The following is a 21740-nucleotide window of genomic DNA, read 5'->3' on the forward strand; positions in this document are numbered from 1 at the left end:
GACATTAAAGTCTCAAGGGTCATCATGGCCAAGAGGTCAGTATCAAAGATTGCTGAAAAAAGAGCTAGTGAGGTCATAGTTTCTGCATCTGAGATTATCTTCTTCAACACAAAGTCCCCTGTAACAACGCCACTCAAACCAACGAGAACATCCTCATAACGAGGTAGCAGAGTGCTAACAGGGAGTTCATCATCCTCATACAGAGGTAAACTGGATCTCATCCAAAGAGTTAAAGAGAGAGTAACATCCTCACACTGAGGTAAATAGAGTTTCAACAGGCAGACATCACAACGAACTTTCCTCAAAAACGATTTGTTCCAAAGAGGTACATAGACAATACCTTCACAAGGCTTGTTGGAGAGGTACGATGGTCTAGGAGAAGCAGCACTCCCAATGGAATTAATCGCTAGATCTGAGAGAGGAGACTTGAAATCCCAAGCTTGGGTAAGTGCTCCGAGAGAGACGCTATGGAAGTCGCTAGAGAACGAGGCCAAAGGCCGAAGACGATGAACAAGGACGAATAACGAGTCTGGAGGATCTGGTGGTTCAGGTGGGATGATGGAAGTGAGAGTTTCAAACGCTACCGAAAGAAGCTTAGATGGTGGGGGATCGGGAGGAGGTCGGCACCGCGACGGAGGAGGGGCCTTCACCATCAACACCATGGAGGAGGAGGACAGATTCTTCAGAAAAAGGAGGTCTTGGCGTCAGATCTGGAACGGCGGAGCTCCATGCCTAGGGAGTCGGGCCTGGGAGCTTTTCTCTGAAAAATATTCTCAGACCCACCTAAAAAAAAGAAACCCCCTTAAGATCCTATTTTCTGCCAAATACATTCTCTTTGAAAGGTCTGATATTTGCAATTAAAGTTTCTAGTATATTTAGTTGATAATGTTCTCGTTATTAATAACTAATAGTATTCTTGTTAATGTGTTGTATGCGCGTATATATAAATGAATGTATATATATTTACAGTGAAACCATAGCTTATAAGTTATAACTGTTTCTTAACGAAAACATTTTATGTGTAGAAATGGATGCAAGATTCTTGTACCCCTTGGAAAGCTGTAAAATCATCCACTTGGTAAGTGACAAATCATTAACAAGGCTGATCAACTACACACAAGTCACTTCTAGTGTTACTTTCTTAATACTTTTTTTTTTTTGAAAAAAGGTTTTCAATTTAAATGCTAGAAAGATACAGAGATAAGGTTTTAGGGACCTTAAGAGTTCAAAGATAAAACAACATGCAACGGTTTTAAAGTCAAGAGAGACGCGAAAGCAACATAGTATGATGAAGGCAACACTTAACAAGATTTTGTTGTGAACTCAGTGATGAGGACCTCTTCCTCGGCCTCTTTTTCCTTTCCCTGTAACAGTAAACCATTCCATCTCCTTAAGCCTTTGAGATGGCTTTAATGGCCTACCGCCTCGTGACCTTAGTGTTGATTCATCATCTACAAACGGGTCACGAGGATGTGTAGGGGAAGTATCATGAGAGGCAAAAGTAAATGGTAATGGAGAATTTGAAAAGACAAGTTCCTTGGCTGGTGGGACACTCGATGGTTCACTGGCATCAGCACTATCCAATACCGCAAATAAGTTGTCATGAACAAATGGTACAGAAGACGGAGAGGAGTTAGAGTTATCAACCACAATATCAACATTCCCAACAAACTTCCCTGAAGGAGCCTCTGGAGTTGGTGGTACAGATTGTGTTGAGGAGTCAACAGGTTCTGCGACATCTAATTGTTTGCAGGTTTCGTCATTAGGAGAGACGGAGACATCTAATTGTTTGCAGGTTTCGTCATTAGGAGAGACGGAAACTACGGTAGGTGGTGGGAGTTCCTTTTCATCAGTAACAGCAGTAACATGAGTAACTTGAACAATTTCAGAAGGTGTACAAGACACATGAACCTTTTCAGTGAAAGAGCCTGTAGGAGTGTTTACAGCCACAACTGAAGCAGAGGGGACTGTGGTGACTTCTCTACTTGGTTCTTCTATTTCTGAGTTTTCATTTATAGGGAGGCCACTTCCTTCATGATCAAGAAGAATACAACCTTGAGAATCAAAAGATAAAGCATCTGTTTTTTCCTGAGATTCTAGTGGAGCTGATTTAGTAGCTTTGAGAGACTGATATGCAGCAGAAGAGTTTTCAGATACAGCGTTGATTGGAACCAGAGGGAGACCAAGGCATCTAGGTGCTTTGTGACCTAACTGCCCACACTTAGGGCACACAGAAGGCAGCCATGAGTATATAACAGAAACCATTGATACTGAACCACTTTCATCTTCGAGTGCTACTCTTTGAGGAAATGGTCTATCCAACTTAACTTCAACCAGAATTTTTGCCTCACCCATCAGTATAGGATCAAGCCAAGGCTTACTCGTGAGCATCGGTGCCCCTATACCGGAAGCTATCCAGCTTATACCTTTCTTGGAATAAAGCTGGTGGGGAATGTCTTTCAGAGTAAGCCAAACCGGGATTGTAGATATCTCAGGGACAGTGATAGTACCCTTAGGATCCCAAGTAGATACAAACATTATACAATCATCCACATGCCATATACCTCTCTGAACTACCCACTTACGAGTAAACTCATCCGGAATGTGAAACAAAAAAGCGTTGTTTCCTATCTCACGAGTGTAGATCCGGCATCTAGTTCCCCAGATTCTACTAACAACAGATTGAATTAAGCCAGAAGCAGGGGCAGAGCACCGATAGAATTGACCAATTACAAATTCCTTCTGGTTCTCTAATCCTTCTAGTAAGACATGGCGAGGAATACGTACCTTTGGCGTACCATCCTCGAGGAACTCAGGCGAGGTGACCTTATGCAGATTTCTCTTAGACTTCTCCATTTTTGAAGCCCAAGGATACTCAGGATCATTATCACAGATACCTAGTGGTACCTTGGCAGTTACACTCGAGGAGTAGCTATTATGCGGAGAAGGCCTTGAAGCGTTGATTGCCCTAGCAACAGGTTGACGACGCCGAGATGGAGCACAGTTGGCTGCCGAAAGCGAGGGCCACTGAGTTTCTCTGGACAAATCGGCTATCAGTTCCTTCGAGGTCTGCATGAGAACCGTAGCTGCAGAAGAAGGTTGAGTGATGGAGAGAGGCTTCGACCAAGCATTAGAAGTAGTGACCGTGGAGATTGGCTGGTCCGACTCCTTTGGGGAAGCTGAGAAGGAGCCACCAGAAATAGTGGCTAACAGAGGAGTCCCACTGGTTGGAAGAACCATATCGACACTGGGATCGACAGTAGCAACATCAACAGTAGCTGGGACTTTCGCTAGTGGATTTGAATCTGATTTGAGGGAATCCATGAGTAGAGTAGGGGAGAAACCTTCAGATGATGGCAGACTGGAGCCCCCTTACACGCGAGGTGGCCAGAGACGCCGGTAATGGCCTCCGATTAGATTCAATTTGGGGTTTCTAAGTTTCGCCTTCGAAGTCGCTTGTTTTTTAGTTTACTACGGAGTTATTATTATTATTATTTGATTTATGAATTTACTTTCTTAATACTTGCTAATAATGTTTATTATATCTTTAAGTTGCGACATGGACAAGCGATGCACAATGTAGCAGCCGAGAAAGATAGGAATGCGTTGTTGTCTCCTCATCTTTTTGACGCTCCACTTACTGATCATGGTCACGAACAGGTAAATACCAAACATGTAACCTTAATACATCGATCACATTGCAATCATAGGTCCCTTCATAGATTCATTCACCTTTAAGGAAATAAGTCGTTATAATACTTATTCTCATGCGAATGATAGAAGTCACTACAACTGAAAGTGGCATAGTTCTCACGTTAATGAAACAAGTTATTATAATACTTATTGGTATTGTATTAATTCTAATCGTGTAATGCTTCTTGAAAGGTTGAGACCCTCCGCGAACGTGTTGTTTCAAGCGGGCTACTAAAGAGGGTTGAACTAGTTGTAACCTCTCCCTTGTTGAGGTAATATATATGCATAGAATTTAGTGAACAAAGTTGATTATTTTCTTCTTTAATAGTGTGTTGATTGGACTTATTAAATTTCTGGCGTTTATATATAGAACTATGCAAACCGCAGTTGGAGTTTTTGGAAATGAAGATAAACAACAAAATGTCACAAGCAGCCCTTCCATTGTGGCACTTGAGGTTGCTCGAGACCGTAATGTACGATTGATACATGTATAAAATGTCTTGTATATTCATCATCGATTAATATTGATGCATGTGAATGAAATATAGTAAATTTAAAGTAAATAATATAATATGGATATGTATGTGCGCGCAGGGAGTCCGTCCTCCTGATATGAGAAGAAACGTGAGCGAGTATCAAACTCTTTTTCCCACCATTGATTTTTCTCAGGCAAATACCTTCTTTCACTTTTCCTTCATTAATAAATATTTTTATAAAAAAAAATATTCCTTTATTAACAGCATATATAAAGCTTTGTCACAATATATAAAGGAGACACATACGTAAATAATATACGTACATGTGATTTTTTTTCTAATATGAAACTTGGATCATATATATTATAGATTGAAAGTGAAGAGGACAATCTATGGAGGCCCGATGTCCGAGAATCCGAAGAAGAGATTTTTGCGAGAGGGTTAGAATTCATGAAATGGTAATCCTTTACAATCTTCATTTGGTGACGTATAAATATAACATAATTAGTATATATTTATGTACTATGCTAATTGATGAAGTCTATAATTAGGTTGTGGAAAAGACCAGAGAAGGAGGTCGCAGTTGTTAGCCATGGCATAGTTTTGCAGCATATGTTGTATGTGTTCGCAAACGATTGCGACGACTCAATTAGACATGAACTTTGCAAGAGGTTAGAATTCTTGTTTTAACAGTTCGGACCAATAACTTGTTAATTCTTTGCATAATTATATATTTTGATCAATATTTAATATGTTTTATGTTTCTACAGGTTTGCTAATTGTGAAATTCGTACTGTTGTTATTGTAGACAAAGGGTTAGTATGATCATAATTAATTAATTTAATCAATATTAATTATCTGTACTTTAAAAACATTAATTATATATTCGTGTTGTTTTACTCTTCAGCATCGGTTCTTCTACAGAAAGTTGATTCCACGGAGAAAGTTTCAAAGCGTTTACCAAGTCTTTATTTAAATCAGAAGATAAAGTTACTTAAATTCATTTTATTGTTTTATTCTCTTGAAGCTCACTATTGCTAAGTCGAGCTTGTTCTGGTTACGTGCGCCCCCCCACCCTCCCCCTTTCGCTTATCTACTGTTCGTCTCCTGCATTATTTTAACAGTTGTATTAAATAAATGTAATTAAAAAATCACATGATATAATAATAAATACAAAGATTTATTGGTTAAAAATAAAATATATATACATCCGCAATTTGTTTTCGAGTTTGTATAGCGTGTGAGATGTTGTCATGGAGTGTAGAATACGGTTTACTTGAGTAGATAGCAACTTGTAATTAAGCAAAAAGGTAAATTATAAGACTAATAAACCATTAAATTTTGGAATAATATGAACCATTGGATGGATCTAGCTTTTGAGAAACTACGCTTTTATTATTCCGAGTATTGGATTCTATGTGTTATATATGCTTGGGGAGAATAACCGGTTGATGTTCGTCCACTAGGAGTCTAGGAGATGACGAATCATCTCATATACGAACCTTTGAGCTGGCTTTCATATGCTATTTTGGGAATGTGTTCATCCTGCACAAAGAAAAAATGGTTTTAAAGCCGTTAGGAAGATAAGAGAGGGGTTGACTCCCAAAAATTCTCCAATATTTAATTAGAAATTAATCAACTAAGAGCGATGATTCATGAAGAGTTCGTATATGATTTAGTGTATGGGATTTCATCTGTGGATCAAATCTCATATTTGTTTAAAGTGTTTATATGATTGGTGAAAGGGAGAAGAATGGGATTGAAGTTCTCGTTTGTTTTTTTTATTCTTACGCAAATGTGGGATCAATCTCTTCCCTCTTATGTATCAAGGTTTTATGTGGTTTTACTCAAGCGGGTTGTGAACTTCTCCGTAGTGGTTCAATGTGATCTCCAGAAACAATGACGACATGTCTACCCATAAGTTGGTTGCTTATCCGTAGTGTAGACTAAACAAACAAAATAGCCCTAACAATATATAGGTATATATGATATTAGGGATACTAAAATGAGGGGTATAATAAGTTTGGCCCACCCACAGACCCGTCACCCACCCACCCAGTCAACACGGCATGATATGGCGTGATACATACGCTTTACTGTACGGGGAATTTGAATCGTTCAATATGCTTCCAAGTGGTTTACTGAGTGGCTTCCATGAAAAGATGAGTGCAGAGTAGGATTGTCTATAAATAGCTGAATACTTTCATTGTAGTTAACTTGAGTTGAATAAACAAGAATATCGTTTATAGCAAACTTATTCACTCTCTTCCTCCTCCTCTTGATCTCAAGTTCTGTACTACTAATAGATAATATGACCATGTAAGGAAGAAGAAGAAGCATGAACAACGATATTGAGTAAAAAGATCTCCACAGAGAAGAGTACCTAAATACATGGATTTGTGGGGAGGCCAGCCAGAAAAACTCTTATCATCTCCCAAGTTCAAAACCCTTTATTTGGTTAGTCGTACCATTTATTCATTTCAATCTCTATCTTATGGCCTAAGTTCAAAACTCTGATTGCCCAAGTACAAAACCTTTATCCCCTCATCGTTACAAACATATCTTTAGCTTTGATTATGAGATAGTCCTTACAGGGTAAAATTGACGGTTATATATTTTATATGTGTTGGACCGGAAATATGGTTAAAGGTGAGGCATGCACAAGGAATCCATAATGTAGTATTAGAAGAGAAAAGAGGGATAGATGAGATAGGTGATGTTCATCTCTCTCCAAAGCTTTTCGATGCCCCTCTCTCTCCAAAGGGTGTCCAACAGGTGAGAATGAGATATATATATATATATATATATATATATATAACTAATTTATTAGGGCCTTATACCTTGAGATGCATTCCTGTATGTAAATATGAAACTCCCTATATAATTTCGCAGGTTTCTGAACAGCACAAACAAATATTAGAATCGGGATTACTAAACAATATCGAGTTAGTGATTACCTCTCCTCTGCGCAGGTATCTACCTATTCGTACATGCCGCGCAGACTAAATCAAATGAGTTAAACCCATTTGGACAGTGGACCTATGCGGACATGATGCTTTAACAAAAATTGCTAATAACTACATTTTAAACATTTAAGTCTCGGATTATTTTGTGCAATTGATTAAGTAATACTGAATTTTCCTAAAAGTTAACTATGTCCACCATATTTATATTTATTATGTATAAAATAAAATTGAAAAATCTTCATTTTACTTTTTCAAAGAAAACAAAGAAATTGATTTTGTTTTAACTTTTAAGACCAGCAAAACTCCCTACGCACTAAACGAGTTAAATGGGATGGGTTAGTCCCACTTTACCACCTTGATAGTAACACTGTCCATTCAATTTCAGGGCAATGGAAACTGCAGTCGGAATTTTTAGGGGACACAAAGATATAAATCTATCCCACAACTTTCCTCCAATTGTAGCACTTGAGCTTTGTAGAGAACGCATGGTTATATTAATTATCAATTTATAATGATTGAATTTATATCCCAAAACTTTGGGTGAACGATTACTATATATGTTCCAATAATGAATAACTATGCACTCTGATTGCTTGATATCCTCAGGGACTATATCCGTGTGACCGCAGAGAAAGTATAAGTACCCGTCGCATTTGTTTCCCGGAGATCGACTTTACAATGGTATGGTTTATCTCACACGAATTCTCTAGAAGTTCAAAATGATCTACCTTTTATTTTCAGATTTTGATAAAAAAAAATTTACTTTTGTCATAGGTAGAGAGTGATGAAGATGCTCTATGGAGAGAAGAGGAAAGGGAAAACCTAGAAGAGGTTTCTGCTAGAGGCTTTCGCTTTCTCAAATGGTAACCACCATAACTTTCTTTTCTTTCGACGTTCGCATTTGTCTTTCTATTAATCACAAAACTAGTTGACAAAAAAAAAAAAAACAGAAAAACTATAAGTCATTAGACATTTAGACTGGTAATATCTTTTTTCTTTTTTTTTTGGAACACTGACTAACTGGTAATATCCATATTTTCATATTACATAATAATTCTAGTGAGTCTTTTTTTTCTTGGTAAACATTCGAGTGAGTCTTTATGCTTAGATGATTAAAATCTAGACAATTATATGGAGTTAGTTTTTGCCTTTTTACAAAAATACATCAGAATAATTTTTATCATATACCTGGTACAATAAAAACATGTAGGTTATGGGAGAGACCAGAGAAAGAAATTGCAGTTGTAAGCCATGGGATTTTCTTGCAGCAAACACTTTGTGCCCTGCATGAAAAAGTTAGCATACCTCTTGAAGATAGTCTCCTCACAAGGTTGATTATTCGATTCTTGAAACTAATTAATCAGTCTCTTGTTAATTTATCTGTTTTAACGTGTAACTAAAACCATGGACACAAGTCATCGTACGTAAGATATTTAATAAGTATAATGAACTCATTTTATTGATCTTTTTTCTTTTGTTTAGGTTTGCCAATTGTGAACTACGGTCAATCCGGATAGATGAGAGGTATCTAAAAATAGCTTTTAAGAAATGTAGGAGATTTAAAGTATAGTGTTGTTTCTAAATTTTTGTACGCAATTATAAGTGCAGTGACATGGAAGCAGTGACAGTAACGACTTATAACTGTATAAAAAGCGTTGATCCACCTTCAACTTCCCTTCACACGCTTGAATAGAAATCATTTGTGTGAACTGTGTTTCATGCCATGCACATAGCGCTTAGAACCAGGGAAGCAAGCCACACCCGAATCTGGTACTAACGTAGCCTATGCGAGGGCAGACATGCGTGTGAAACTCTCTCTTTTGTTTTTCTTGATTAATGTTTTAGTTCCTGAGAATCTCTCTTCTTAATTTCTTTTACTTATGTGTGATTGAGTATTTTAACAAAAGTGGCTCTGCTTAAGTTCGTGGTTCCATCAATATTGTATGTCATTCCAATATGTGGTTGTTGTTGTTGTTGTAGTAGTTGATTTTCTTATATGAATGCATGCATCATGTAAGTGGAAAATACTGAAAACTTATAACATTATAACTGAAACCATCTCATAAAGCTTGAGATGTTTATTTAAATGTCAACATCAAAAGGAAACACAAAACACATTGTAAGTCTTAAGACAAGCTGAAAAGATCGTAAAGATTAGGTAACTAACTAGAGAGTTTTGATATTTTCAGTTTCGACGTTGGTCCATTTATTTAAAACCAAAAAAAAAATTCTGTTATGCTATAATTGGATATTATATGAAAATACCAGATTTTTGTATTCAAAAGAAAAAAAAAACAGATTTCATTAATAAAAAAAATCAAAAGTCTCTTTTTGTCACAAAAAGTCTCTAGAAACCAAAACATACATAATGTGAATTGAGATTTTTATGTATATAGAAAAGAAGACTATTACAATTGCGCGTGTACGACATTGAGAGTAGATGGAGCGTGGCAAGAAGACATTAAAAAAAATAGTGACGTGGTTATAAATTTGGATAGACGCCAAATAGTAAAGTCATATGGAGTATTAAATTATTAATCTAAGAGTTTGGTTCAACCATATTCTTAAATTCATCATTTCATCCAAATAAATCTAACCTCCCCCTCTCTCTCTCTCTCAATCCGAGCAAACGATCCGTGTTGTTAAGGTCTCTCCTCTGATCGTCTTCCACCTTCTCCATCTGATCTCTTTATTTCATTCCGACCATTTGTTAAATCAAACGATGACCACTGAGACCGGAGAAATCAGCATCATATGCAACCACTGGTATGTTTCCCCGACACGGTTTTGTTTTGCTTCCTTTTGTTGTTGCTTGTTTATTGGTGATTGACTTTACTATTCATTCGTTTTTGTGAATTGGTCGGTGTTTTGCAAGTTATTACATTTGTATTGTATGTCGGATTGAAGACACTTATGAGCTGCGTGATCCACTTTGGTTCTTGTAATAACTAGAATCAGCTAGGTTTGTGTCGGTGATTAGCTAGATAACTATTGGAATCCATGGATTGGTTGTGCAATTATTATGATATAAAGATTTGATTATTTATGTGTTTACCTACTTAAAAGGTTGAGTTTTTTTTTTTGTTTTTGCCAATTCCCCTAAATTCATTCATGATATAAATTTACATTTGAAGTCTTGTAACAATTCCACTGTGAATTTTGGATTTGGAATTCACTTATTCAATCTCACCCTTGTTAGAACTTTTTGACTATTTAATTTGCTTTAAGCTTAACTTTGATGGTTTGCATAGTTTCTCGAGTGCTATGTGTGCTTTGTCTAGTCATTTTTGTAGCGTTGAGTCTGCTGAGAGACTTTGGACTGTTTGATAAATGCAGTAGTTCTGATTGGTCATTAAACCCAATTCCTTTTCGTATGTTCAATGGTAGCATCTACTTGGATGTTTGATCCCTCTCCTTGAGAGTACCCTTATTAAGCGTTACCGTACTAACAATCATAATGTATTCAGTGACAGAGACATTCCAGCACCAAACATCGATCTGCATCGTGTACATTGTGCTCGTAATCTAGAAAAATGTAAGATTTGTGGTGATATGGTTCCCAAAAAACATGCTGAGGAACACTTCGCCAACACACATGCCCCGGTACAATCCTTTTTTCTTCTATTTCTATAAATTGTATTCTGTATGCATGAGAATTCAATACTTTGTATAGTTTCATATGGTACTTTCTCTTATGACATTCCTTCTTGAACTGCATTGAGAAGGTACCGTGCTCCATGTGCAAAGAGACCATAGCTCGTGAGGCTTTTGATAATCACAAAGGAGAGATTTGCCCCAAGAGGATTGTAACGTGTGAGTTCTGTGAGTTTCCATTGCCTGCTGTTGATCTTGCTGAGCATCAGGTATCCACTTGATCTCTCTCCCTTTCTCTTCGGTGAAGGGCTTATCTGATTCTCTCATGTTTCATTAAAAATCAGGAAGTATGTGGCAACCGCACGGAGCTCTGTTATCAATGCAACAGCTACGTTAGGTTGCGAGAAACATATAGCCATCAAACCAAGTGCCCTGGTTCTGTGCTCAGCAATGTTGAATCCTCCAGGTACATTGTTTTATTTTTATAAAACTCTGATTCAAAGGCTTAATCATTTGGTTAAACTCATATGTAGAAGGATCCCAAGAGCAGCAGAAGGAGATGGGAACGGCAGGAGGAGGAGAGATGGGAACGGTGTTTCTAACAAAAGGCTTTTCTTCACTATAGCTATAACTGGAATAGCTATCTTGATAGGATCTCTGTTCTTCCAGAGGAAGCCTGAGGGGAGCTAGGCAGAGAGACATAGCTTTTGTGTGTAGTTCTGTAAAGTTGGTCAAACTCCCTTCAGACAGATTTGATGGAAGGGTTTTTATACATTTTAATGCTTACTGAGACAGAGATGTTCCTACCGAAAGATTGTTTAAGCTGATCACCATGAGACTTTCTTTTGTATTTGATTTCAATAAAAGGAGATTTCAGGTTTTTTTTGGTTACAAATGAAAAGGACGTAGGATATTGCAATTTTTGTGGGCTTTTGTCAGTTTGGGCCTCTTAAAGTTGGGTTTGGGCTTCTTAAAAGCAGGAAGAAAATAGTAAATATTAGTGCAGGTTGACCTTATCTTTGATCGTCGTATTTTAAATGGAAAAGAAAAAATTAGTCCTTTTTAACACCTAAAAGAAAATTAGTCTTAGCCATAAAATTTGGTTAAAATGACAGAATTATATAATCACGATTTTGAGATCTCTATGCCTTAAAGTTGCAAAAAAAAAGAGATCTCTACCTTTATGTTTATGTCTTTTATTGGTGAAATATCTCAACTTGTGAATCCAATATACTGAAAACAAAATAAGGAGAAATCTAACGTACGTATAAAATGTTGACGTGCTATTTAAAGTAGAAGATCAAAATTAAATTTACAATTTGAATATTTTCTTAAGCGAGTGACAATATAAATGCCTTTGAACAATATTTTTTTCTCATCACTTATATTTAATTTTAAAAGCAGTGTCTGTAAATTTTCATTTCTTTGAAGGAAAACTACAAACTGGGACCATTAATATAATAAAGTAAAGGCTAGAAATAATTAATTAATAATTCATTACAAATAAAATTAAAAAGATATACAGATATGAACCCATATATTTATCATTAATTTGTTTAAAGTTAAAATTCTAACTAAATTAATACAAATAAACAGCATCTTCTGTTAGGTAGGTTAGGTATGTAGTTCCCACAGAAATCTACCGAGTATTGTAGGGGGGGGAGGGGAATAGACAAGAAGTGTTAATGTGCGTCATTACTATTTTTACAAATCTTAGCACGTGAGAACTAATCTGCATATATACATACACAATTATTGATAATCTTTAAATTAAATTGAATCTTGTATGAAAATTTCTAATAGGGGTTCTAATATTTTTAATGAATATATATAGGTGGCTAAAAAGAAGTCTAATTATATCAACCATGAAAAGTCTTGTTATAATAATAAGAAGAAGAATTGTTCAAAAAAAAAAAAATAATAAGAAGAAAATAAATTCTTTGTTTATAGCAGAAGAAAAGTTCACAAATACCTTTGTTTTACTTTTTGTCTTGTCTTTGTCCTACTTCAAAGTTTTTGTATTGATAATAGATTCTTATTAGAAAAAAAACCTATATAAATGATTAAGTTGTCACAATATAATCGACGCTTCTTCATTTCTTCTAATTCTTACTTGCCTCATCTCTACAACTTCACATGTCTGATTATCTCTGTGGACAGCATTTCAAGAAAGCTCCAAGACAAATCCGGTGAACTTTATCATGTTTCTGTTCTCTTCACGTGTTTTTCATCTCGTGACGACCACAGGTACGCATCAGAGAAGAAAACACCATTACAATTCTTTTGAGAAATATAATGCATTTTGTATATATATTCGACCTTTCTTTTAAAATGATAAAGAACCTATCTCCTAACAAGACGTTACTGTATGTGTGTGTACGTGTTTGGTTGAAAATAAGGTTACCAGAGACACTTATTGAGACAAAAAGGATGGATGATTGCTTTGATCATGTTCTTGTCTTTGTTTGAGATTGCCATCTCCCAGAACCAAAGTTGTGATCCAGAAACAACACAAGTCTTGCAGTTACATTACCAAGATCAACATGTACGTTATTTATCTTTATGTTTTTTTACTAATCAATACACTTGATTAGCTTTTAGTTGACTAGTATTAAACTTGTTTTGAGTAATAAAAACAGATTCGCTCTTAATTTCTAGCTTCCTTGATATGCAAGTCACGTGGGCGTTTAAGAAACCTTAACCTATATGATTAACTACAGGTGGGGATTGACAACGGAATCTTTCAATTAACTTTGTCAAATCCTGAAGGATTTGTGACTGGAGTTCAGTACAATGGTATTGAAAATGTACTCGCCTATTCCGGCCATGAAAATGATAGAGGGTAATTAAATCTATAGATATGCATATGTATGTGACTCGGTGAATGCTCTAATCAACTGAATCTAAATTATGTGTTTACTGCAGTTACTGGGACTTAGTGTGGAACTTTCCAGGAAAGAAAACTAAAAAGACCAAAGGCACACTAGACCGGTAAATAACTCTCTCTTTGTACACTGTAGTTATGTATATTCTAATGATCTTCCAGTGTGAAATTTACTTGGATTTTTCTTTTCTTTTTTGCTAAAAATTTACTTGGATTAATCTGTAGGATTGAAGCAACAAAGATGGAAGTGATAACGCAGAACGATGAACAGATAGAGATATCGTTTTCTAGGACATGGAATGCTTCTTCAAATGTGACTGTTCCAGTGAATATAGAGAAGAGGTAGTAAAAAACAAGTATACATCTTCTTGAATCTATATTCATGGGAGATGAGTTGTTTTTTTCTCAGGTTTGTAGTGCTGAGAAACTCGTCAGGGTTCTACACTTATGCCATCTTCGAGAGGTTACAAGGGTGGCCTGCTGTTGAAATCGATAATATTCGATTAGCAATTAAGCTAGACAAGGACAAGTAATGTTTATGTACTTATACTTCATCAATTATGTAACTGTTTACTATTCAGATTAGTGATTGATATTTATATCTGTATAGGTTTGATTACATGGCGATTTCAGATGAGAGGCAAAGGTACATGCCTCTGCCAGATGATAGGATTCCGCCTCGAGGTAAGCCTCTTGCTTACCCCGAGGCCGTTCAGCTTCTAGACCCTATTGAGCCTGAGTTTAAAGGAGAGGTTAAACTTCATTTCTTTCCAGAAAACAAAGCAGAGGAAACAGAGGACCATTAATCTTGATTATGACCCTACAGGTGGATGACAAGTATGAGTACTCAATGGAGAGTAAAGACATAAAAGTTCATGGATGGATAAGCACAAATGACTCTGTTGGGTTCTGGCAAATCACTCCAAGCAACGAGTTTCGATCTGCTGGTCCTCTCAAGCAGTTCCTAGGCTCCCATGTCGGTCCAACCAACCTCGCGGTAAGCATAGGTTTCGACATTAAAAAAAATACATAAAAATTTGGATATAAGATGGTTAATAACTAATGTGTGTGTGAAATGGAAAATAGATATTTCATAGTACTCACTATGTTGGAGAAGACTTGATCATGAAATTTGAAGAAGGTGAAGCATGGAAGAAAGTGTTTGGACCTGTCTTTATTTATCTCAACTCTTTTCCTAAAGAAGTTGATCCTCTCTTGCTATGGCATGAAGCCAAGAACCAGGTTTGTTATAAATGCACATGCTCTTATGTAAGAATAACAGAACTGAGTAGTTTATTTTGGCTGTTTGTTTCAGACAAAGATTGAAGAAGAGAAGTGGCCTTATAACTTCACAAATTCAATTGATTTTCCTGCTTCTGACCAAAGAGGACATGTTAGCGGTAGATTACTCGTTAGAGACCGGTACGTAAGGAGTGAGGATATACCAGCAAATGGTTCTTATGTGGGGTTAGCTGCACCAGGAGATGTTGGCTCATGGCAAAGAGAATACAAAGTAATTTCCTTAACCTATGAATATGTGATTCCTTTTTCTTCCTCTTGTTACTTATAAGATCTGGTTACATTGATAGGGTTACCAGTTCTGGTCAAAGGCCGACGAGGAAGGATACTTTTGTATAAACAATGTGAGAAGTGGTCGTTACAATCTCTATGCATTTGTTCCTGGATTCATCGATGATTACCACAACGACACCGTTATGGACATTTCTCCAGGTTTGAATACTTGTAACACCACAACGACATTGTTCCATCCATTTATATATATTTTTCTATCAAAAGAGTAAATATATAAATGGAATCAGGTTCGAATACATGCCTAGGCGAGTTGGTGTACGAACCTCCAAGAGACGGTCCAACTCTATGGGAAATTGGTGTACCAGACCGAACCGCTGCGGAGTTCTACATTCCTGACCCTAACCCAATGTTTGTGAACAAACTATACGTGAACAGTTCTGATAATAAATACAGACAATATGTATAGAGATAAGGATGTTATATTATAGATAGAGATAAACTCATGTTAGAGTTATCTAGATATACTCAATCCCCTTAGTTATGGGATCTCATTACTTGTATATAAACTCCACATCGTACATGAATACAACACACGCTTTATACTCATTACATGGTATCAGAGCACAACGTTCTCTGACCTATTTTTTTTACGCTTCCGCATCCTAATCTCTATTCTCTTCAATCGCCATTGATCATCAACAATCATGGCCACTACCTCCTCTTCGTTATCTACTACTACCGCCGAAAGCAATGCTTCGGTTACTAATCCTTATTTTCTACATCCCTCCGACAACCCTGGAGCACTAATTACTCCGGTGATTCTCAAGGGAGATAACTACTCCGAGTGGGCTACAGAATTCTGGAACTCTGTTCAAGCTAAGCAGAAGATCGGATTCTTAGATGGCTCAACTATTAAACCGTTAACGAATCCCGAACTAGCTCGCTGGACCGCTGCTAACTCCATGATCGTGGGTTGGATACGCACATCCATCGATCCAACAGTACGTTCTACAGTCAGTCACGTACCTGACGCTTTTCTACTATGGGAATCTCTCAAAAGTCGCTTCTCGGTCAAGAATAGCGTGAGAAAGCATCTACTAGAGGACGAAATCACAAATTGCAAACAGAACGGTGATTCAGTCCTCACCTACTATGGTCGCTTGTCCAAACTGTGGGAAGAAATTCAAAGCTTTAAATCTTCTCACAACTGCACTTGCGAAGCTTCCTCTCACATTGAAAAAGAACGAGAGGATGCTAAGGTTCATAAGTTCCTTTTTGGGCTTGATGAATCTCGCTTCAGCTCCATACGATCTCAAATTATTGATGAAGACCCACTTCCAGATCTCAACGTCGTCTACTCACGCGTGATCAGGGCAGAACAACATCTCCTCACCATGCGTGCAACAGAACAAAAACAGGATGTAGTTGGGTTCTCCGTCAAAGCTGATTCTCCGAGTGCAAACTCAATCTCATCTACCACTTCTCCTACAGCAACTCGCAGCCGTGATCCTAACAGGTACTGCACTCATTGCAACCGGAAAGGACATGAGGCTTCGGAATGCTTCTTACTTCATGGTTACCCTGAATGGTTCGTGGAACAAGGTCGAAATTCTACTCAATCACAGCGTGGACGTGGCGGTCGCAACAACACCTCTGCCGGTCGCGGTCGTGGACGTTCTAACGCAACTCGTAATGCTTTAAACACCTTCTCTGGCAATACAGTGGCTTCATCAGATCAAATCTCAGCCTTGATCAATCTTCTACAGAACCAACAATCTCAGCTCTCTACGGAACGTATGTCTGGTAATCCGTCTCTCACTGATGTTATCATTGATACAGGTGCTTCCCATCATATGACCGGAGACATTTCACTCCTTCGTAACGTACATGAGACTCTTCCATCGATGGTGAAGTTTCCAGACGGACGCACATCAAAATCTACACTATCCGGCACTCTCTCATTGAACTCTCACTGTTCTTTGCTTGAAGTGTTATACGTTCCGGACTTTGATTGCACTTTAATCTCTGTCTCCAAACTACTCAAACAGACAGGATGTATTGCCATATTTACTGATACCTTATGCTTTTTGCAGGACCGTTTCTCGAGGACCCTGATTGGAGCAGGTGAAGAACGAGAGGGTGTGTATTACTTTACGGGGGTCACAGTGGCGCGATCTCATCGAACTGGAAAGGATAAATCTTCTTCTTCAGCACTTTGGCATCTGCGTCTTGGACATCCTTCCTACAATGCATTGTCTTCTCTACCAGTTTTAGATAATTTAGATTTTGATTTCTCTCCTACGGATTCTTGTGATACTTGTTTGCGTTCTAAACAAACTCGTGAGGTTTTTCCCGAAAGTTCTAATAAAGCAGTTGCACCTTTTGATCTTGTTCATTGTGATGTTTGGGGTCCGTATCGTACACCAGCCTCGTGTGGTGCTGTCTACTTTCTAACTATTGTCGACGATTACTCAAGAGCAGTATGGATTCACCTTATGCTCGAGAAATCTGAGGTTGCTACAATACTCAAAAATTTCTGTGCCATGAGTGTTCGACAATTTGGTCGACCAGTTAAAACTTTCCGTTCAGACAATGGTACAGAATTCTTGGTTTTAAAATCATACTTTCGTCAAGAAGGAATTCTCCACCAAACCTCATCAGTTGATACTCCACAGCAAAATGGTAGGGTTGAGCGGAAACATCGCCACATTCTGAATGTTGCCCGTGCCTGTCTCTTCCAAGCCAACTTACCTGTCACGTTTTGGGGCCAATCTATTCTCACAGCCGCCCATCTCATAAACCGAACACCCACTAAGCTCCTGAACGGCCTCACTCCCTATGAACTCCTTCACGGTTCTCCTCCTAAGCATGATACTCTACGAGTGTTTGGGTGCTTGTGTTATGCACAGCGTCGACCTCGCAGCTCAGATAAGTTCGCTGCTCGAAGTCGTAAGTGCCTCTTTGTTGGTTATCCGTACGGCAAGAAGGCATGGAATGTATACGATCTTGAAGATAATGTTTTCTTTACAAGCCGTGATGTCGTGTTCTTTGAAGACCAGTTTCCCGGCTTACCTGCACCGCAAGCTTCTCCTACTATGCCCCAACCCGAACCTATAACCGATGATTACCTATCCCTACCTTCCCCTGTTTCCAGTACACAAGATAACGTGTTACCCACGTCTCCTAATACTACTATTACCACCCCTTCTACTACTATTCCTACGCCGTCAGGTACTGAACCAATACAACCGGAACCCATGATACAGTCCTCACCGTCCCACATTGACGACGCGACTAACGCTACGGTTCCTTCTACTACGACTTCATTATCTGCACCTCCATCTCCTATTGGACCCTCACTCCCGTCTTCTGATAGTCAACCTCCTGCAGAACCACCTTCCCCTGGACTCCCTGAAGTACTAGGTCGTGGTCATCGCCAGCGCACACCGTCCGTTCTTCTCAAGAACTACGTGGTCAACACTGTCGAAAGTAATACACACACTCCCGTTCCTACCGATTCCTCTTCAGGTTCCTCTACGGTCTCAGGTAACAGTCTATACCCCATTGCCAATTATGTATCTGACGTCAAGTTCTCTTCTAGCCATAAGGCTTTCGTTGCAGCAATCACTTCTGCTGTTGAACCGAAGAGCTATGCTGAGGCTGTTGAACTTGAAGAATGGCGTGACTCGATGGTTGACGAACACACAGCCCATGTTCAAAATGGCACGTGGGAAGTTACTGACCTACCCCCGGGAAAGAAGGTGATTCAGAGTATGTGGCTCTACAAAATCAAATATCACGCCAATGGCAAACCTGCACGCAACAAATCCAGACTTGTCGCTTGTGGGAACCGTCAGCGCAAAGGCCTCGACTATACTGATACTTTTGCTCCAGTTGCGAAACCAACTACAGTTCGTGTCCTCTTAGCAGTTGCAGCAGCTAAACAGTGGGAAGTCCACCAGATGGACGTCCACAATGCCTTCTTACATGGAGATTTAGAAGAAGAAGTTTATATGAAACTTCCACAGGGCTTTCAAGGCTCTGATCCTACCAAGGTTGCTCGACTCAAGAAATCTATCTACGGCCTAAAGCAGTCTCCCCGATGCTGGTTCTCTAAACTCAGTACTGCTCTAAAAACGTACGGCTTCACTCAAAGCAAACCAGACTACTCTCACTTTTCCTACATACGCGGCAAAGTTCATCTTCACATACTCATCTATGTTGACGACTTCCTCATCGCCTGCAATGACATGTCAACTCTACAGAAATTTAAGAACTATCTGTGTGAATGCTTTCACATGAAAGATCTGGGCAAGCTCAAGTATTTTCTTGCTCGAAAATAGTGAAGGGTTCTTCGTGTCTCAACGTAAGTACGCACTGGATATCATTGCTGATGCAGGGTTACTTGGGTGTAAACCAGTCGCAACCCCCATTGAACTCAACCACAAGCTCGCTCTCGCTAAAGGCACACCACTTGCTGACCCTGCACCATACCGCAGACTCGTCGGCCGCCTCATCTATCTAACATTTACTCGCCCAGAACTATCATACTCCGTCCACATCTTATCTCAGTTCATGAAGCTTCCTCTTCAAGAACACTGGGACGCTGCTCTACGGGTCGTACGTTACTTAAAAGGGTGCCCCTCTCAAGGCATTCTCCTTAGCTCGGTCTCTGATTTACAGGTTACTGCGTACTGCGATTCCGACTGGAGCGCATGCCCTCTCACTCGCAGGTCCTTGAGCTCGTACATTGTCCTCCTTGGTACTTCTCCTGTGTCTTGGAAAACCAAGAAACAGAACACCGTCTCGGCTTCCTCTGCAGAAGCAGAGTATCGGTGCATGGCGTACACGTTACGAGAACTCAAATGGCTAAAGCGCATGCTCCTCTCCTTCGGCATTTCTCATCCTAGACCAATGCGCTTGTTTTGTGATAGTCAATCTGCCATATACATTGCCCAGAACCCGGTCTTCCACGAGCGCACGAAGCACATAGAAAATGATTGTCACCAAGTGCGTGATGCACTCGAAGAAAAACTCATCACAACGGAACATATCTCAACAAAGGAGCAACCAGCTGATCTACTTACAAAGGCCTTGCCATCAACTACATTTACTTATCTTCTGTTCAAGCTGGGGATCCAAGACATCTCTCCTCCAGCTTGAGGGGGGATATAGAGATAAGGATGTTATATTATAGATAGAGATAAACTCATGTTAGAGTTATCTAGATATACTCAATCCCCTTAGTTATGGGATCTCATTACTTGTATATAAACTCCACATCGTACATGAATACAACACACGCTTTATACTCATTACAATATGGATTGTGGGAACGGTATTCAGAATTGTACCCCGATGAAGATATGGTCTACGACGTTGATGTTGATGATTACTCTAAAGATTGGTTCTACATGCAAGTCACAAGGTTAGTTTCTTTCTCAATTCATATCCAAATTCACACTACGAATATAAAACTTTGTTAATGGCTTTGTAGAAAGCAAGCTAATGGAGGATATAACGGTAGTACATGGGAAATCAAGTTTCAAGTTGATGATATAATGGAAAATCTTACTGGAAACTTCAAACTACGAATCGCTCTAGCCACATCAAATGTAGCGGAGTTGCAGGTGTACATGAAGAAGACACTCTTTCTTTCACTATATAAGTGAAAACATTCAGTTTTTTTGAGATCCCACATATTTAAATCGATATATTTATTGCCAATTAATTTTAAGTTGAAAGTTCCGACTTGCATTTGGTATCTTTGGCAGCTGATCTTTGGTCTTTATTTTTTGTAGGTTCGGGTGAACGATGTTTCAGTTGATCCTCCATTGTTTACAACGGGGCAAATAGGAAAAGATAATACAATTGCAAGACATGGTATACATGGACTCTATTGGTTATACAGTGTGGATGTGCCAGCTTCTTCTCTTTGCCCGGGAAATAACTCGATATATCTAACCCAACCGCTAGCCATAAGCCCATTTCAAGGACTCATGTACGATTACATTCGTCTAGAGTATCCTGATTCTGTTAATCATATCACTTAGACCATAGTTTCTGTTTTCAGTTTGATTAAAATAAAGATAGAAATATACACATTTTTTCTTAACTGATTACTATTGTTGTTAATCTTAATATTGATATATAAAAATAGTCATTTTTATTAAATTCATTTGGATGGGTATAAATATGTACAACAATTAAGCAAATACAAAATCTTTATTTGAATGCTCGATCCAAAATTTAAAAGAAACCATTTTCAATAAGTTATTTAGATGAAACATTTAAATAAATATGAGCTAATACAATTTCTAGCAAAATCACAAGGTATGAATTAGAATATATCTCAATGTAAATGAATGTTTAACTCAACTAAAATCACTGATATTTTCTTTTGAATAGGTGAAGATCTTTTTTGATTAGGTAGACTGAGGTTTGAAAACTGGTTCCTGGTGACAAAAATATTCATCATAAATATCATCAATTCTATTAAAAATACATCATTAAGCATAACTTTTTTTATTATGATAACGACTTATATATAGAAAGATTAATATCAATAAATCTTGATTAATGATGAGCTGGCGT

General features: G+C 38.2%; 4 protein-coding genes across 7 annotated transcripts; all 4 read left to right on the forward strand.

Moving 5' to 3' along the window:
* Positions 1–1027: 1027 nt before the first annotated feature.
* Positions 1028–5450, forward strand: LOC106362391 (phosphoglycerate mutase-like protein 1). Its single transcript, XM_022690423.2, has 9 exons — positions 1028–1078; positions 3553–3660; positions 3886–3965; positions 4064–4166; positions 4288–4362; positions 4539–4627; positions 4721–4840; positions 4940–4984; positions 5077–5450. Exons 1-9 carry the CDS (start codon positions 1028–1030, stop codon positions 5099–5101), a joined length of 696 nt encoding a protein of 231 aa, XP_022546144.1. The 3' UTR covers positions 5102–5450.
* Positions 5451–6368: 918 nt separating this feature from the next.
* LOC106362390 (phosphoglycerate mutase-like protein) lies at positions 6369–9222 on the forward strand. Of its 3 annotated transcripts, none has more exons than XM_013802279.3 (9): positions 6369–6626; positions 6819–6944; positions 7062–7141; positions 7521–7623; positions 7742–7816; positions 7910–7998; positions 8346–8465; positions 8618–8659; positions 8739–9222. In XM_013802279.3, exons 1-9 carry the CDS (start codon positions 6561–6563, stop codon positions 8758–8760), a joined length of 723 nt encoding a protein of 240 aa, XP_013657733.1. In that variant the 5' UTR covers positions 6369–6560; the 3' UTR covers positions 8761–9222. The 3 variants fall into 3 exon arrangements, with proteins under 3 accessions (XP_013657733.1, XP_013657732.1, XP_022546145.1); XM_013802278.3 differs by having other exon boundaries at positions 8744–9222; XM_022690424.2 differs by lacking the exons at positions 7062–7141; positions 7521–7623 and having other exon boundaries at positions 8744–9222.
* A 424-nt stretch (positions 9223–9646) lies between these two features.
* On the forward strand, positions 9647–11609 carry LOC106362389 (XIAP-associated factor 1). 2 transcript variants are annotated; one of them, XM_013802276.3, is made up of 5 exons: positions 9647–9901; positions 10603–10738; positions 10861–10998; positions 11074–11195; positions 11263–11609. In XM_013802276.3, exons 1-5 carry the CDS (start codon positions 9858–9860, stop codon positions 11417–11419), a joined length of 597 nt encoding a protein of 198 aa, XP_013657730.2. In that variant the 5' UTR covers positions 9647–9857; the 3' UTR covers positions 11420–11609. The 2 variants fall into 2 exon arrangements, with proteins under 2 accessions (XP_013657730.2, XP_013657731.2); XM_013802277.3 differs by having other exon boundaries at positions 11266–11609.
* Positions 11610–12733: 1124 nt separating this feature from the next.
* LOC106362387 (probable rhamnogalacturonate lyase B) lies at positions 12734–21327 on the forward strand. The gene is made up of 15 exons (XM_013802274.3): positions 12734–12976; positions 13129–13274; positions 13450–13571; positions 13655–13720; positions 13839–13955; positions 14023–14142; positions 14224–14365; positions 14440–14610; positions 14700–14855; positions 14929–15126; positions 15203–15344; positions 15434–15606; positions 20471–20574; positions 20644–20776; positions 20948–21327. Exons 1-15 carry the CDS (start codon positions 12931–12933, stop codon positions 21197–21199), a joined length of 2088 nt encoding a protein of 695 aa, XP_013657728.2. The 5' UTR covers positions 12734–12930; the 3' UTR covers positions 21200–21327.
* The last annotated feature ends 413 nt before the right edge of the window (positions 21328–21740 follow it).

This window comes from Brassica napus, chromosome A8 (assembly GCF_020379485.1).
Source record: "Brassica napus cultivar Da-Ae chromosome A8, Da-Ae, whole genome shotgun sequence".
NCBI classification, from domain to species: domain Eukaryota; kingdom Viridiplantae; phylum Streptophyta; class Magnoliopsida; order Brassicales; family Brassicaceae; genus Brassica; species Brassica napus.